This window comes from Apteryx mantelli, chromosome 2 (genome assembly GCF_036417845.1).
Source record: "Apteryx mantelli isolate bAptMan1 chromosome 2, bAptMan1.hap1, whole genome shotgun sequence".
Lineage (NCBI taxonomy): Eukaryota > Metazoa > Chordata > Aves > Apterygiformes > Apterygidae > Apteryx > Apteryx mantelli.
Window position 1 is genome coordinate 104,699,735 of NC_089979.1, and position 17,034 is coordinate 104,716,768.

The 17,034-nt window shown below is 39.4% G+C and overlaps 1 protein-coding gene across 1 annotated transcript in view; it reads left to right on the forward strand.

The window, feature by feature from the left end:
- The window catches only part of DDC (dopa decarboxylase), a 57,401-nt gene that overhangs the window by 39,276 nt on the left and 1,091 nt on the right, over window positions 1-17,034 (forward strand). Inside the window, exons 10-12 of the mRNA XM_013952767.2 lie at window positions 5,059-5,078; window positions 5,831-5,929; window positions 12,715-12,816. Of these exons, the coding sequence (XP_013808221.1) occupies window positions 5,059-5,078; window positions 5,831-5,929; window positions 12,715-12,816 (221 nt within the window). The remainder of the gene's footprint in view (window positions 1-5,058; window positions 5,079-5,830; window positions 5,930-12,714; window positions 12,817-17,034) is intronic.

A 17,034-nucleotide genomic window follows, 5' to 3' on the forward strand; every position in this document is an offset into this window, starting at 1 on the left:
TCCCTGAATCTGTAAAGGAGGAGTGAGCTGTGTTTGGTAAGTGTGCTGTATTTTGTGTGCCAGCTCTCTGGGACATGATCCTGGGACACTCGTTCTTACATTGACTGTAGCAATGGTGGTAAATGCAGCCTGTCAATCTTACCCAAAGTAGTGTTCCTCAGAAAATGCTCACAAAGAACTTAGAGATCTTAGGCCCTGCACAAAGTTTCTTCATGGACTGGTGCTGCTCCTGACACATACCTAGCAATTGCAGAAGGGCATTTGCCATCCTGAAGCCTGATTGTTTTTACACATTTGGTTGATAGCTGATTGTGAAGAAAGTCACAGCAATGCAGTGTCAACATGTGGCACAAGTTCTTTCAAAGGTTAGAATTGTTAAGAAAAAATATGTGCCTGTTTGTTTGTCTTTTTTTATGAAAAATACAAATTATGGTAATTGCATTTAAATCACTGGCTTTTACTTACCATACATAGAAAATGTTTCTTTTGAGGGTCAAAAAATCCAACTTTAACTAAAGTGAAAATATGTTCTTGTGACAACTGAGAGGGCTGATACAAGAATCTTAGGTCTTCCCCAGGTTAAACACCCAAAGAAAATAAAACCTTTCTTAAAATTAGCTACTTTCAGTGAGGCCACTTACTTGACCCGAGAGCTTTCCCTCCGCAGTTGGATAAGGAATTGTTCAGTCTTTGTCTTGCCTTCACTAGCTGTGATAGTATGTTATGTGACCTGGACATAATGATTCCACATAGGTCAGCAGATTATTAGCCGTCTAGAGACTCTAAGTTTTTCTATGTTCTATTCCCATTTGCTACCAATTTTCCAAAGAACTGGACAACACTTTTCAAATGCAAATGCCTGTAGTTGAACTGCTAAATCCAATCTACACTTACGCCTTCAATAAAAATGGCCAGATTTGCAAAGGTGCTAGGCTGTTACAGTCCCTATTGATCTCAGTGTGATTTATGGGATGTCACCACTCCTGGAAATCAGACTCGTCTGATGGAGGGTCTTAGTTTCTTAACTGAGTATGTCTCAGGTCGGAGAATTCCCACCATGGTTTACAAGGCAAATGAAGTGGCATTTTTGAACTCACTCATCTCTCACTCAAGAATTTAAATGAGTGGAAAAATATATCTATCTGTGAGCAATTACTCTTAATAACCATATGGCAATTATGTGTGCCCCCAAGGGGAAAGTCTTTATTTTGTCATTAATTATAATTTTGTGTGATTTGCATCATCACACCAGGAACATTATACTAGCTTGCCTGGCAACCCTGGATATAGGTCAAATCCTAATGGCACTGTTAGAAGAATGCAGCTTTATACTCTATTGTGAGTGCCACATATGGTACCACAATTCAATTCCTCCTGGTTAAATACAGATGTAAGAATAAGGCTTGTAATCAAGGACTAATCACTGATTGCATTCTGATTCACAGCTTGTGAAAGGCATTGTTGTGGATCATTAGACATAGCCTGTTACAGGAGTGTAGGATTATTTATCTATCATCAGTTGCTTTACTCTTTGCTACTAGTCTTTCAGCTATCAAAAAAAAAAAAAAGGCTGCTGCAGTGCGGAAGAACATGAATGTTATCAAATTACCTTGATACTCAGCTAAGACAACAATGATCATCTCCTGAAGTCCAGGAACAGGTTAATGATTGTTGGGACTTTTTTTTCCTCCCCTAGAAAATGCTTAAGGAACAGGCTAATGAACCAAATGGGTATATATTGCAAGGACGAAGGATCATGTGTTTTCCTGTATTTTTGCTGCGTACATGAGAGAGTGTTGACAAAAGAACCTGGAACACAGAAAATACTGTTGTTATCTTTCCTCCAGAAAATACGAAGGCTGGGAATTACATAAATGACATAGACTGATCAAATTCATAAGTTCATACAGTTCCATGTAGTAGCTTGTGATGCTAATGCCAGGAGCACTTAGATGGCACTTTCCCATGAAATTTAAGCACATATTTTCTAATGAAACTTCTACTCCACTGCAGAAAAATAAAGCAGAATAATAAAGCTAAGCAGATTCCTAAAGAAGTGCTTTAGATTTTAGGTCTGTTCTAATTTCTGTCACTGGCTTACTGCAAGTAATTCAGCATTACATTACAATTTCCTCTACTGTAATGTCAGTTTAATTAGCTGATTTGAAGAAAAGGTAGACACATTTTGACCCTGCATGCTGTTATAAAAGACAACTAAAAATCACAGAATCACAGAATCGCTGAGGTTGGAAGGGACCTCTGGAGATCATCTAGTCCAACCCCCCTGCTCAAGCAGGGTCACCTAGAGCACATTGCACAGGATTGCATCCAGGCGCGTTTTGAATATCTCCAGAGAAGGAGACTCCACCACCTCTCGGGGCAACCTGTTCCAGTGCTCTGTCACCCTCACAGTGAAAAAGTTTTTCCTCATGTTAAGATGGAAGTGTCTGTGTTTCAGTTTGTGCCCATTGCCTCGCGTCCTGTCGCTTGGCACCACTGAAAAGAGTCTGGTCCCATCCTCTCGACACCCTCCCTTCAGATACTTGTACACGTTGATAAGATCTCCTCTCAGCCTTCTCTTCTCTAGGCTGAACAGGCCAAGCTCTCTCAGCCTTTCCTCATAAGAGAGATGCTCCAGTCCCCTAATCATCTTTGTGGCCCTTCGCTGGACTTGCTCCAGTAGTGCCACATCCCTCTTGTACTGGGGAGCCCAGAACTGGACGCAGTACTCCAGATGTGGCCTCAGCAGGGCTGAGTAGAGGGGGAGAATCACCTCCCTTGACCTGCTGGCAACACTCTTCCTGATGCAGCCCAGGATACCATTGGCCTTCTTGGCCACAAGGGCACATTGCTGCCTCATGCTTAACTTGGTGTCCACCAGCACTCCCAGGTCCTTCTCTGCAGAGCTGCTTTCCAGCAGGTCAACCCCCAACCTGTACTGGTGACTGGGGTTATTCCTCCCCAGGTGCAGGACCCTGCACTTGCCTTTGTTGAACTTCCTGAGGTTCCTCTCTGCCCACCTCTCCAGCCTGTCCAAGTCTCTTTGAATGGCAGCACAGCCCTCTGGCGTATCAGCCACTCCTCCCAGTTTTGTATCATCAGCAAACTTGCTGAGGGTGCACTCTGTCCCTTCATCCAGGTCATTGATGAAGAAGTTGAACAAGACTGGACCCAGGACTGACCCCTGGGGGACACCGCTAGCTACAGGCCTCCAACTAGACTCTGTGCCACTGATCACAACCCTCCGAGCTCTGCCATTCAGCCAGTTCTCAGTCCACCTCACTGTCCACTCATCCAGCCCACACTTCCTGAGCTTGTCTATGAGGATGTTATGGGAGACAGTGTCGAAAGCCTTGCTGAAGTCTAGGTAGACAACATCCACTGCTCTCCCCTCATCTACCCAGCCAGTCATTCCATCATAGAAGGCTATCAGATTGGTTAGGCATGATTTCCCCTTGGTGAAGCCATGCTGACTACTCCTGATCACCTTCTTTTCCTCCACATGCGTGGAGATGGCTTCCAGGATGAGCTGCTCCATCACCTTTCCAGGGATGGAGGTGAGGCTGACTGGCCTGTAGTTCCCTGGGTCCTCCTCCTTGCCCTTTTTGAAGACTGGGGTGACATTGGCTTTCTTCCAGTCCTCGGGCACCTCTCCTGTTCTCCATGACCTTTCAAAGATGATGGAGAGTGGCTTAGCAATAATGTCCGCCAGCTCCCTCAGCACTCGTGGGTGCATCCCATCCGGGCCCATGGATTTGTGGGTGTCAAGTTTGCTTAAATGATCTCTAACCCGATCCTCCTTGACCAAGGGAAAGTCTTCCTCTCTCCAGACTTTCTCTCTTGCCTCCAGGATCTGGGGTTCCTGAGGGCTGGCCTGAGCAGTAAAGACTGAAGCAAAGAAGGCATTCAGGAACTCTGCCTTCTCTGCATCCTTTGTCACCAGGGCGCCCACCCCATTCAGCAAAGGCCCCACATTTTCCCTAGTCTTCCTCTTACTGCTGATGTATTTGAAGAAGCCCTTCTTGCTGTCCTTGACTTCTCTAGCCAGATTTAATTCCAAACGGGCCTTAGCCTTCCTCGTCGCATCCCTGCATACTCTGACAACATTCCTATATTCCTCCCAAGTGGCCTGTCCCCCTTTCCACTTTCTGTATACTTCCTTCTTCTGGTTGAGTTTTGCCAGGAGCTCCTTGCTCATCCATGCAGGTCTCCTGCCTCCTTTGCCTGACTTCCTACTCATAGGGATGCACCGCTCTTGAGCCTGGAGGAAGTGATGTTTGAATATTAACCAGCTCTCTTGAACACTCCTTCCTTCTAGGGCCCTCACCCATGGGATTCCTCCAAGTAGGTCCCTGAAGAGGCCAAAGTTTGCTCTCCTAAATGCCTTCTACCTGCCTCCCTGGGTTGTTTTGTGGCTTGGTTAATCAGCGTTTGTAAGGCACTTTGACTGCATCAAATGGAAAGGCATAGAAATGCAGAATACTATTCTCCAAATGCAAGAAGAGACCAGTTCTCAGTGAAATTTCCCAGTCACTTACTGGACATACTGAAAAATTAGCAACAAATATATGAGTGAGTAGATAAAGTGGTCAGAAGTATGTTCTTTTAAAAAATGTTATCAGTTCACCAGGGTACATGTGGTGAGAATTTCACAGCAGAGAATGAGTGATGAATGAGTTTGGGAATTCTACAAACTGTTTCAAACAAAGTTAATAAAAACTGTTTCATCAACTATTTCTTTTCCGTGTAGAGGAAAATAAACATGGGATTTAGTCTGAAATACAGTTGAGAATAAAAATTGTGGGTTTTCTCCTGAAAACTGTTTAGTTTATTATTGCTATATTCTCACCAGCTGAGGAATGAAGCTCATTAGCACCTTAGTTTAGTATGCTGCTAAATATCCTACTAGATATTTAGTGGTCCTGTGGGCACTGATGATGCTGAAGTTTGCAGCAAACATGCAGAATAGCTAGGGGTAGCTTTTCAGTGGTGTTTGAATGATTGTAGATTTTGCCTGTTAAGATGAAGAAATGTGAACATTTTTTCTTTAACTTTCAGGCCTTGTAACAGATTACCGGGTAAGTACAACATCAAAGAAATAATTAATATCACTGTTTGCATACACTGATATTTCCAGGGATACATTTTTCTTTTTCACTACTCTCATAACCTCAAATCCTTAGCTCTCTTTCCAGGAAGGAGGCTCGGCTTGCTAAATTCTTAGCATTCCTCAAGCCAGAAAAAGCTGAAACTTCTAACCCTCTTTATTTGAAAAATTTTGTTTAAAGGTAAAAATTGTCTTGCATAGGTGAGAGCTCAAGATTTAGGTGGTAGAAATAAATTTCCTAAAGATTTTTTTCCCTTAACCTAGTGAATAATATGTCCTTAAAAATTGCATATGCATTTTAGCCTTGACAGTAGAAACATATTTGTTTCCAAATGGGAAATAGGCCCATCATTCTACAATGATAATACTAGCTCACAACTGTGAACAAATTAATGTATGTGAATTGCTAAGATACTTAATTTTTCTAAAGTCTTCAAGGAAAATCTGGTCTTCCCAAAGAACATTTGATTTTTGCCTTGTGACCCTTCCGTTCTGACACCAGCCCTCTCTTCCACTTTTCATTGGAAAATGTTGAGTATTAGCAGTAATGCTGGGGCATTGACCAGAAACACGTTTCTGTCGGTATTTGACCCACCTCTAGCAGCTGCCTGTAGGATCTGGAAACGTGGTATGTTTCAAAACCATCACACGAGGTACAATTTCTGGAGTATCACTGCAACGGTCACTTCTAATATGAGTGCCCTCCCTTCTCCTGGCTTGCAGCACTGGCAAATCCCCCTGGGGAGGAGGTTCCGCTCCCTGAAGCTCTGGTTCGTGCTGAGGATGTACGGGGTGACAGGACTGCAGGAACACATCCGCAAGGTGACGTGAGCTTGCTTTCTTAGGTAATTTGCAGTGGGATGGAAAGTGAGCTAATACCTATCTACGTTCCACAACTTCTGTACACAACAGAAAGCACAGACAATGATTTTGAACAGCTCTGTTCTTTGCCTCATGTAGCGTCAGTTTCATGTCATGGCAGGATCCAGACCATCATCCATTTTTTGCTAATCTTTGGGGAAGAAAAATCTAGGAATTTGGAATTTCTGAAATGTGGGACCAAAGTTCACTCTCATATTAAGCCAAAGCACATTAATGGTGTTATTGGGGAAAAAATGGAAACATTCATTACCTCTTGATTTTAATAATGGGCATATGTTGATAGTATGTTTAGATTATGCTTAAGGTTTTGGGGCTGTATTTACGATACAATAACTTACTGACCATTTATACCTATCCTTTAAGTGATAATTTCTGTTGTTTCTTTTTTCCTGTTTAAAATAGATCTTTTTTTTTAAAAAAAAGGATGTGTTCAATGTACAATTTGTTAGCATTGCTATGAATATGTACTAAGTTTATTGATGTGAAAAGATGTGTTTTTTTTAATCACTAAAAACACACCTGGCACCTGTCTGAATGATATATATAACTCCTCTATAACAGTAAAGTCAAATTCAAGCATACCTTTCATCTTTTTGAAGTTTAGGGAAGCTTCTAGTGATGGGAGATCCGTGACTTGGCTCTAAATATTTACAAAAATATCCATTAGCTGAGAATCTGGCCTAGTATACCAAACTCTCCGCAGACACACATTCCTTTCTGTTGTGGTGCTAAACAGATTAATTCCTAAGGAAGGCTTCTATCATTGTAAAGCCACTGCATGAATAAATCTTTTTCAATTTGGAAAGGTTTTGGGGTGGGAGATTCTCTCCTTGCTTCGCCCCCTCCCCCTCCCTCCCTCTCTCCCCCTCCCTCCCTCTTTTTTTTTTTTTATCACACCATATTTTTCATTTGGCTTTACAGGTTTCTAAATTAGATTTTGATCCTTAATATGGCTTTGAGAAACAAATTTTGAAAACAGTGGCAATCTGGCATTTAGTCATCCCTGGGCAATCTGATACGCTCCCTTCCAACAAAAAATTGATACATGATTTGCTATAGCTACAGTTACAGTCACCAGGCTAGCGTTACAGTTTCTAGTGGATTGCTCTGTCAGGTTAGGTTTTGGAGACTGCGGTTATTTCAATGCAATGCCAAATTTTTAAGTAGGACTAAACCTCTCACTGGGACAATTGAGGGCTGGAAGCTTCAAATTAATTACATGGCCTTTATCAGGCTGGAGTTTCCATAGTATAATATTTACATTCAAGAACTTTTCCTGTCTCCCAGACGTTTCCCTGAGTGTTCAGCCAGCAAGTCCTTGTCTTCCCATACTGATAGCTGAAGACCAGATTTTTATATTCTCTGACAACACCATTGTGAAAGGCAAAGCAAATTAATCTTTTTGTAAAGGTATTGGCTATATGTTCCTTTATTTCTAAAGGTAATGCAGAAAGCCAGATTTTCAAGGGCTTGTTAAGTTGAGTGTACATGTTTAACATTTCATTAACCACCAAAATCTTCTCTGGTATATGGAGAAAAATAAGTTATAACTTCATGTGTGCAACTTTGAAAGGGCAATGGGGGTAATTAAGTGCAGAATTTGGGTCATTGTATACATCTGTCAAAACAGAACCATTAAGTTAAACTCTCCTCCCCACCCCCATGTGGAATGGATGAGTACTGCTTAAATTAAATGGCTTTCAAAGTATCTTAAAAAATTTTTTTTTTCTTTCTTCAGCAGTTCTCAATTGAACAAAACTTCCAAGAAATAATTGCATTTCGTTTGCTACCTGCTCTAGTGGAATTTAAGATACTTGTGATTTTGCAGGCATGTTGCTTATAGTTCAGGTTATATCAGTACCTGCAAAATAGCAATTATAAATGTATTTTGTATCTTACCATTTTCCTCCTTTCTCAGGGATTATCTGGAATCTGGGTTCCAGAGGTACCATGATGACTTTTCTTTTGGTGGTGTAGTAATGAAGTATGTAAACCAGCCTGACACTGGCTTATATTTTCAAAGCTAAAGAAAGTTTCTGAACAAAAAGTAATTTGGAATTTAACTTCACTTTCCCATTGCTTGTCCCAGTGCTTAGCCTTGAAGAGTTACTTTTTTTGAAACACATCATAACATGCAAATATCAGCTTTTATGTTCCCAATGCTGGCAAAGGCAATACTTGAAGAGAATAGCCGGTACTATGTCGTGTTGTACTTGATACTTTCAGTTGTACCTTTAGTTGTGCCTTGTAATCCCTGTAATTGCCAGAATTGTTTCTTAAGCTGCTTTTATTACAGTGGGTCATAGGGTGGACATACACAGAAGGAGAAGAGATGTAGATAAAAATGACAGAAGCAAGTATTGCAGATATTAAGTAGAGAAAAGAGTGGCTGGGGTTGGGGGGAGTGGGAAGAAATGCTCTCTCTCTGCTGTGTTAGTAAGCAATTGCCAAAGGGAAAAGGTCAAGCAAAGAGAATCAGGCGGGAAAGTAAAGCTTTGAAGCAGTTTCCTTGGCCTGGAACACAGAGAAGGGGATGCATGTGTTTGGGATGTACCATTCAGTTAGTGCACCAGGCAGTTCTCATATACGCAGATTTGTTGACGTATGGCCTGTCATTCCTGTTCACTCTACACAATATCAGCTAAAATAAACCTGTTCAGGCGCATGGCTGGACCCTATTAACAGAGTTGGGTCCCCAGGGTTCAGTTCCTTTCTGAGGTTATATAAATCTCAATACAGATGCCTTGATTGCCTATAAAAATGACACTTTAGCTGCTAAGTCACTGGAAACTTAGGAAAATTTCTCTGGTGTTTATATACTTTTATTCAGGCTTCCTTTGCATAGCCGGGTTTTACTTGCAAAGTGGCTGACATCTTCAGTGATGATGAGATTCTGACCTGTAAAGAGAACAAACACTGAATATGCTTGAGAAGCCACCGTATTTGCTGTGTGATTAGCAAGATTCTCTGGAGAAGACCAAAGATATCTGCAACTACCTGTTCACAATATTTTATTTTTTTGCTTTTAAAATGCCACAGAAAACTACTTGTTTCTTCTTTTTTTTTCTTTTCTTTTAATAATATGTTTTAAGAAAGCAATGTTTGTTATGTCTATGGCACTCTATCAAAATGACTGGATAACCACTGCAACCTGGCATTTACTTGTACTGAGAAAGGCATTTAGGGACCAAAATATTCTTGGGAGACAAGGATGACTGACTTTGATTTAGATACAGTAACTTCTTTTGTTTCTGAAGCCTTCCAGTGGTAAAGGGGAGGGCAGTCATCTCTCAAGAATGTGGAGAGAGAAAAATATAAATGTTGGAGGTATGTTCCAAAGACATGGGGGAGATGTACAAAGTGGGCAACAACAGGCTTCTGGGCCAGTTCCAAACACGCAGAGTCAGTATAAATGTGAAACCCCAAAGTATACATGGCCCATCTGTAAACAACGCATGGAAATGGCCTATATATTACTCTTGTGCCATTGTAAGTCATATGAGAGAGCTCGGAAGTCATTTGAGAAATTCAGAAGTAATGTTTTCGTATCTGATCCCCATGAGCATTTTGATTCAGATGACTCCTCTGTAGGTTCAGAAGAAACCAGTGCATCACATCCTTCTTTTCTCACCAAGGATAATGAATTTCATTAAAAAGTAACAGCAGAGAGCAAGAGACTGGAACTGTCCAGACCAGCAATGCCAGGGATGGTATTTCAGCTGGGGAGTGGCATAGTCCAAATGGCTGTTGAGAAGACAGCTTTGGCAGCATTTTGATTCAGACTGCATTGTGCACTAGAGCAGGCAGAGGGGTAAAATTTATAGAAGGAAAAATATTAGGTCATCAATGCTATGCAGGTATGTGTACATGTATATACGCGTTACTATATTCTGAAGCTTTGGAGAAATTCCCATCAGACTCCTTTGGTTCTTTACAGGTTTGCCTGACAGTCAATATTCAGTTGAAACACTTCTGTGCAGGAGCACACGCTCTCTCTCTCTCTCTCTCTCTCTCACACACACACACACACACACACACATGCGTGTTTGTGCATCTATATGTGTACATATATATGAACATACATGAACATATGTCCTTTTTTATATGGACCACTTCTTAATGCCCCACAAGTTTACTGCTCCCATTAGTGATTATGTAAGAATGCCCCTTAATCCTGAATAATCACATGAATTAGACCCCCCTTTTTTTCCCCCCTCCTCCCCACAAAAAGACAGTGGTTATTTACCTGAGGCAGTGATACTCAAAAATTCCTTTTAAGCTCCTCTCCTTCCATCTGCTGAATTTCCCTAAGCAAAGGGCTGATATCCAGTTCCCGCTTCCCGAGGTTCTTCAGGCTGCTGACACAATATGTGTAATTGCCTTTTCGGGACCCGTGTGCTAAAAGGATTGTCCAAAGGATACTACTAGAAATAGCATCTATGTGAGTTGGTGTATGTCTGTATACTTTTTAAAATTTATTTAAAAGTGGTAAATGAAGTCATTTTTAGAAGTTAAATACAATCTGAATGTCCATTTTAAAGTACTGGTGCTAGGGTCACAGCATGACACAAATGTCAAAATCAAGAGAATCCGGAGGCTTAAAATATTCATAGGTCAGGCCTGTTTTGAACACATACAACAGAAAGCTGAGAACAGCTGGTTGTCTTTGACCTCTCCTTCCTTGCTCTCCTCAGTTTCTGTGTCCTTGGCTCTCCAAACAGGACTGTATTTCCACAGTTTACCTGTATGTCTTGGACGGCTGCAGTATTAAAACTGCATGTGTCCTCTGTGAGTTGTTACCGCACCTGTAGCCAGAGTGTAGGTACAGCTCTTTGGGTCACAGAGAGGCAGGCGGGATACCTAAAAGCCTTTTGATTCTAGAGTTGGAAATTCCAGGCTTAACAATGTTTAACTTTATTGGGTTTACTTCTGTTTGGCTGCTGAGACTGCAGCAAGCGTTGTAAAAGCAGTTCAAGATAATTCCTTGTGGTACAAAGGTGCAAAGCCTGGGGTAACTGTTGAGCAAAACCAAACAGGTGAACCTTTGGTTAGTCTCCACTTTCTCTGCTCTCCGGTTTTGTAAAACCTAAGGCACTTGGTGCCCCCCAGTGGCTTGACAAATTATTCATGCTTATAAAGGCTTGCTATGGATAAGATTACTTGCGTCCCTATATGAATACAAGATACTTCCAGCATTTTTGCTGGATTTGTGTTTTACTGAATATTCTCTGTTTTCCTTGCTTTTATTTCTTTTAAAGTCCTGAAAAATTCTTTAGTGAGAAAATGGACATAAATACCTGCTAAATAATGTACAGCGAGAATTTAGAGTTTTCTTGTACAAACTACTTGCAGTGAGCCAAATCTTTTTTTTGTTTGTTTTTATTCAGTTTTTACTGAGGCAAATTTTGATTGACTTCAGTTGGTAATTAAATTCAGTCATACAATTTGTGAAATTCGGGTCTCACTAAACAAGAAACTTTTTATGGTCTTGGATTTCCAAGACCTGATACATGATCTGTGAAATTCTGCATGGCTGTGTACAAGACATAAATTTGGTTAATGCTATAGAACGTAAGGATAGGTGAAGATAGTAAAAGATTGTTACAGCATATATGCATGTTTCATATGTTTTACATGCATTTATGTGTACAAATATATGTGTGTATACATATAATTCTGGTCAGTTTTCACGGCTGTGAACTCATGCTATTTATATTAGCATAACATTCAAATGCCTTGGGAGGGATTGGGCATTTTATTGTTCTTATTCCTGGCTGAAAGAGCTTTCAGTCTAATTTAAGAGGGAGATGATAAATGGATGTAACAAACAGCAGAAAGGAAGTGGTAACAAGAGTGGCTAGTTACATAGGCTATCGATATGCCTGGTCTGAAGGTTTTGAATCAATGTTTTGATTCAATATAAACAATGTTTTCCTATTTTAAGAAATAAACAAGCATCAGAAAGCTATAATTAAGATTGCAAAATGTACCCCCCCCCCCCCCCCCCGTAATTTCCGTTTTGCCTCGTTCTTGCCTTTTGGAAAAAGTTCTTACAAGATGCAACATTCCACATTTAGCCTTGGCCCAAAGTAATGTTTTTATTTTTGCTTGATTATTTTTCCTTGAACTTGTGGAAATGGATAGCAGAGGTTTGCTATCCATTTCCTTGATCAGACCACCGTCATTTTTCTTTTCAACTGACCCTGAGCATCCCTCTCAGATGAGTCAGCATGTCCTCCCCTTCTTCACAGTTATATTAAGTTAATTATACTAAAAAGCATATTTTAATGCCTTTCCAGCTTGTTTTCCACTGGAATTGTGATCATTGTATATGTCTGTTCATTTTCCCCTTCCCCCATAGTAACTTTTGGACTTTTTAGCCAGTCTCAAGCAAAACTGTGAGTGGTAGAAGACCTAAAGAGCAATTATTAATATTATTTACTATTAATATGGCAGCATAACAGGTATAAAACTGTGCCTAAACAATTCATTAAGAACCGGACTAGTACTGCCTAAGATAGACTGAGCATCTAATACAGTAACTGCTCAGTTATGATCTCTGAAAGTCATGAACGGGATGCAAGTTAACATGAACAGATGGCTGTATATGAATATTGACACACAGCAGAAGAGAAAAAAGAGATTAGGAATGGAAACAATTTAGCAAAATTTTTGTCTTGATGAATCAAATTTATACAATATAGATACTCTCATTGTCTTCCCAGCATGTCAGGCTGTCGCATCAATTTGAACAGTTAGTTCTTCAGGATGAACGATTTGAGATCTGTGCTGAGGTCATCTTGGGACTAGTCTGTTTTCGACTAAAGGTAAGGCAGCTAAGGCTTCCTATTTCTTCTGCCATGTTTTACAGCAATATAATAACCTGTAACAGAATAGAGTGTTCATAGTTAATAAACTTAATTATTTTTTAAAGATAGTAAGGGAAGTTCACATAGATCAAAGCATATCAAAGAAAGAAGTTTAAGACAAATTTTCTTAAAATTTACCCAAATGATTAAGAGAAATTCAAGCATATTAGGGTATGGAAATGTATAGTCAAGACACACAAATAGTCTTAGCTCTACCCAATCATACTAAATGACTGTTACATTGTAGGCTTGATGGACATTGATTAAGCTGGTTGTTTTAATACATTTCTTTGATTATTTTTCCATGGTGTCACTGAAACCTTAGGCAAGGATTTTTTTTTTCTTCAGTATAGTCCTATTCCTTTTAAGCTCAACTATAATGCTAAATATCCTAATTTTTAGAGGATAATTGTAATATTTCTCTAAATTTGTTTGTCGGTCTTTCCCTAATGCTTGTCATCTTTGCTAGTCATCTTCATTTCTTTTTAATTCAGAAGGGATTTTGATTGGTAATTCTTCTTGTGTTTTCATTAATAAGCAGTAGTAGCAGTATTAGCATGAAAAGTATTATTTTTTGAGAGCAGACTTAAAGGAAATTATGACAAATGTTACATTCATTATAGTCTAAAGTATCAATGTCAAATCTTTTAATTTTTAGGGTCGTACTCATCAGTATGCTTTGACTGATGGTGCTGTTGGAGTAGATCAGACTGCTCAATTGAAATTAATAATGGTTCTATGTTAGATCCATTCATACTGCTCAGAATGAATCTGATTATTAAGTTGTAGTTGTCTTATGGGTTTACTTATTGAAAAGAATGGGTAACCTGCAAAATCCTCTTATATTTATGGTGCGCATGTATCTGTATATATACCTATATATACACACACCATATATACTAGATGTTTCTGGTCATGCTAATTTTGTGTGTATGTATATATAATATACAATTTTTTATATATGTAAAAAATAAATTGACCAGAAGCATCTAGTATGTGAAAGTAGACCACGTCTGTCATAGATTAAGATTAAAGTAGTAATGTTTTTTTTGCTCTTTAAAGAAAACACTTTAATTTATAAAATCCTAGAGCAAATTGGGCAAAGTGGAACAAGTTATGGGTAAGAACAGGTTGCATGAGAGGCCAGGTTCCCAACTGCCCTTGGTCCTGGTCTCCGGTTTGTTTGTTTGCTTGCCAAACACGACCCTTTTGACCTTTCATTCCCCCAAATTTCTATATGTGCCAAGTCCATTAATGTAGAGACCTTGCCTGTCAGAAACTAGAAGACCCATGCTGCAGTCAGAGCATAAGAGCTGCAGTAGCTGGGAGGGTAAACTTGTTTAATTGAACATTGTAAGGTGATGAATTTCTTCTTTTATATAAAGAACTCATTTAATAGCGGAGCTTGCAGCTAATGCCTCTGTAAAGGGCTGGACTGGAACACTGAATCTGAACACCAAACAATAATAAAAACAGCACTGGTGTTTTCTAGTTCACATGATACCTAAATGAGCTTTTTATCTTTTCTAAAGGTTCACAAGCATGTCTCGGCTCCTTCTGGGTTATGTGGTATTACTTTTCACAAATTCTTTTCTCAGTTGTTCAGTTGCCCCAGTTACCCGAGTTTGATGCAATCTAATGAATCATTGACAATGAGGGTTACAGTAAATGGTAAATTCATCTGGGATAAAAAAATGGTTTCATTTGCATTTTGATGTTAAAGATGTTTTGCATATTAAAAAAAAAAACAACGATCTGCTGCTAGAGGAACAGGTGGGTTACATACTGTGGAGTTCTTTCAATAACTGGAAACCTGAAAATAATTTCTTTCCTAACAAGAACTTTTTAAAGATTTTGAGGCATACGTTCTGTGGCCTTTATTGCTCAGTAACAAGATGTTGCTTGTAGTCTGCTCTCTCACGTGGAACAAGCAAACACTGAGTTTTGCAGATCCAGAGACAGCTGTTAGTCATGCTCTACATTTCCTTTAAAAGAACAGTCCTGGTGAAGTAGAGCATAGCAACATAGGAATTGTCACATTTGATCAGACCAGTGGTTCATCTGCGTCTGGTCTCCTGTCCCTGATGCTCCAGAGAAAGAAATAAGATCTGCAGGGAAAGACAATTATATAATAGTAGGTAAATGCTGAATACCTAGCTAAGAAACTTTTGAACAAGTTATGGAATAAAGGTGGGATTCCTCTGAACACCAGTGTTGAAACAGCAGTGTTTTCATCACTTGCCCTCCCTGTCCAAAAAAAAGAAAACAAAACTAACAAGTTCTTAAATGAATAGTTGTTTATAGTTGTTTTTGCAACTCTATTTTCTTTTTAAATCACTCTTTCAAGCATCTTCCTGTGTTTTCTATAATTCATATTAAAATGCACCTTAGAAGTAGGACACGTAACTTTTATATAGTTACAGTAGAACAGAAGGACAGGGGACTTGAACTGTAATGCTATACAGATGGAAATGTAGCAATAGTTTTCCTTCTTTTGTTCTTGAGAAATCCTTTTTTTTCTTTTTTTGCTTGGCTGTAACTTTTAATTCTTTGCCTTTCACACTGTTGAGCAGACTAATAATCTCTGACTTTCATGATAAGTATTTAACCAAATGCCAAAGAAAGAATCTGATATCATGCCAAAGGGTTAATTTTTGGCTTCTCTGTCATGTCTGCAGAAGAATACAAGTCAAGCTAGTCATTTCTCCAAGGGGATGAGAATACTGTCTTATTAAAACTGACAGACTCAGTCAGAGCTGGCTTCTAGCTTCCCAAAGCTCTGGGAGAGGATTAGTCACTACTAACATCAATGTGATGTGACACCTGAGTGTCACAGAAGCCCCTAGGTGTAGCTGTGAGAGTGGAATAGAAGATACATGAACCTTTCTCCTTCCTCCACTCACCCCTGCCAAGGGCATTAACTTAACATCATATAACTGCTTGTATTGCTTAAATGATAGTGCTATACATTTAATATTAAAGGTAAGGATCATCATTTTAATAATGGTAATAATCTTTGGTAAGAAAGCAATATATTATTGTCATGAGAGGTTGGCCTGTAACAGGAAAAAAAAATTGTAAACCACCAAGCTTAGTCCTTTTTTTTTAAGTTGGAGCATTCATGATACTCTCACAAAAGTTGCAGGAACATCTCCTGCTATCTCAGACCCTCATCCAAATTCCCTAAAAATTCATGCTAAGTCAGAACAATGATTTGACTTGGGATCATCTCTAATTGTAATATGATCCACAAACGAGGGAAGAATACATTTATCCTCTGTGCCAATGGGAAACTGTCTCCCTTATGCTTTGTTTTCATATAGAAAAGGCATATAGAAAAGGCCACAGCTGTGTAGATTTGAGAAATCTACTCTGATGTGGAGGTTTTCAGGAAGACCTATGGCCATTAGAGTAACAAAACAGCTGCTGAACATGTTACAGAGAGATTTGTCCATTTGCAGCTCTCATACTGCAGTGCTCAGTAAGGGAACATCAGAGCTCTCAGCCTCTCTTGCAATCCTGTGTCATCAGCAAGATAACAGAAATGAGTGAAGGGTAAAATTATAGCACTCAAGACTAACACAGTATATCCTAAGCTATTATGGCAAAATGCCCAGAAAAGCTGAAGCCATCTTTCAGTCTGCTGATATAAAAATTAGACAGGCAGATTCCTCTAATTTGGGTAACAAAGACTAAGATATGCAGTTAGAACTTTATCCTGCATTGCTAAATCAGACAAAAATCCCAAGACCCTGTAGTCTTTCCAGTAAGGTTTTCATTTAAAACAATTTACTTGTTTTTGGAAATCTGATGACATCTTTTGTTTTATTCTCAAATGCCGTTAAACATAAATTGGGAAAGCCATTAATTCAACATTAGCTGAATCTGCAATAGAATCAGTGCAGTCCTGTTTCTATTAGGATTTTGTATTGAAAACATACAGCTCCTCTAAAGGAAATCCTCACAATTAGTATTTGAGCACAAAGAGGACTGACTATGTTGGTAGGAGACAAAATTTAATAATGCATGTACGTTGAGTCGCTCTAACCTTCTGCAAGATATTTCACATTTATACCTTTGTTTCCCTGAATGCAGAAAAAGGATGATGATTGCTTGCAGTGGGAGGGTCCGATTACCACATTTCTAGAATCCCAAAGAAAAGACTCTGTAGGACTC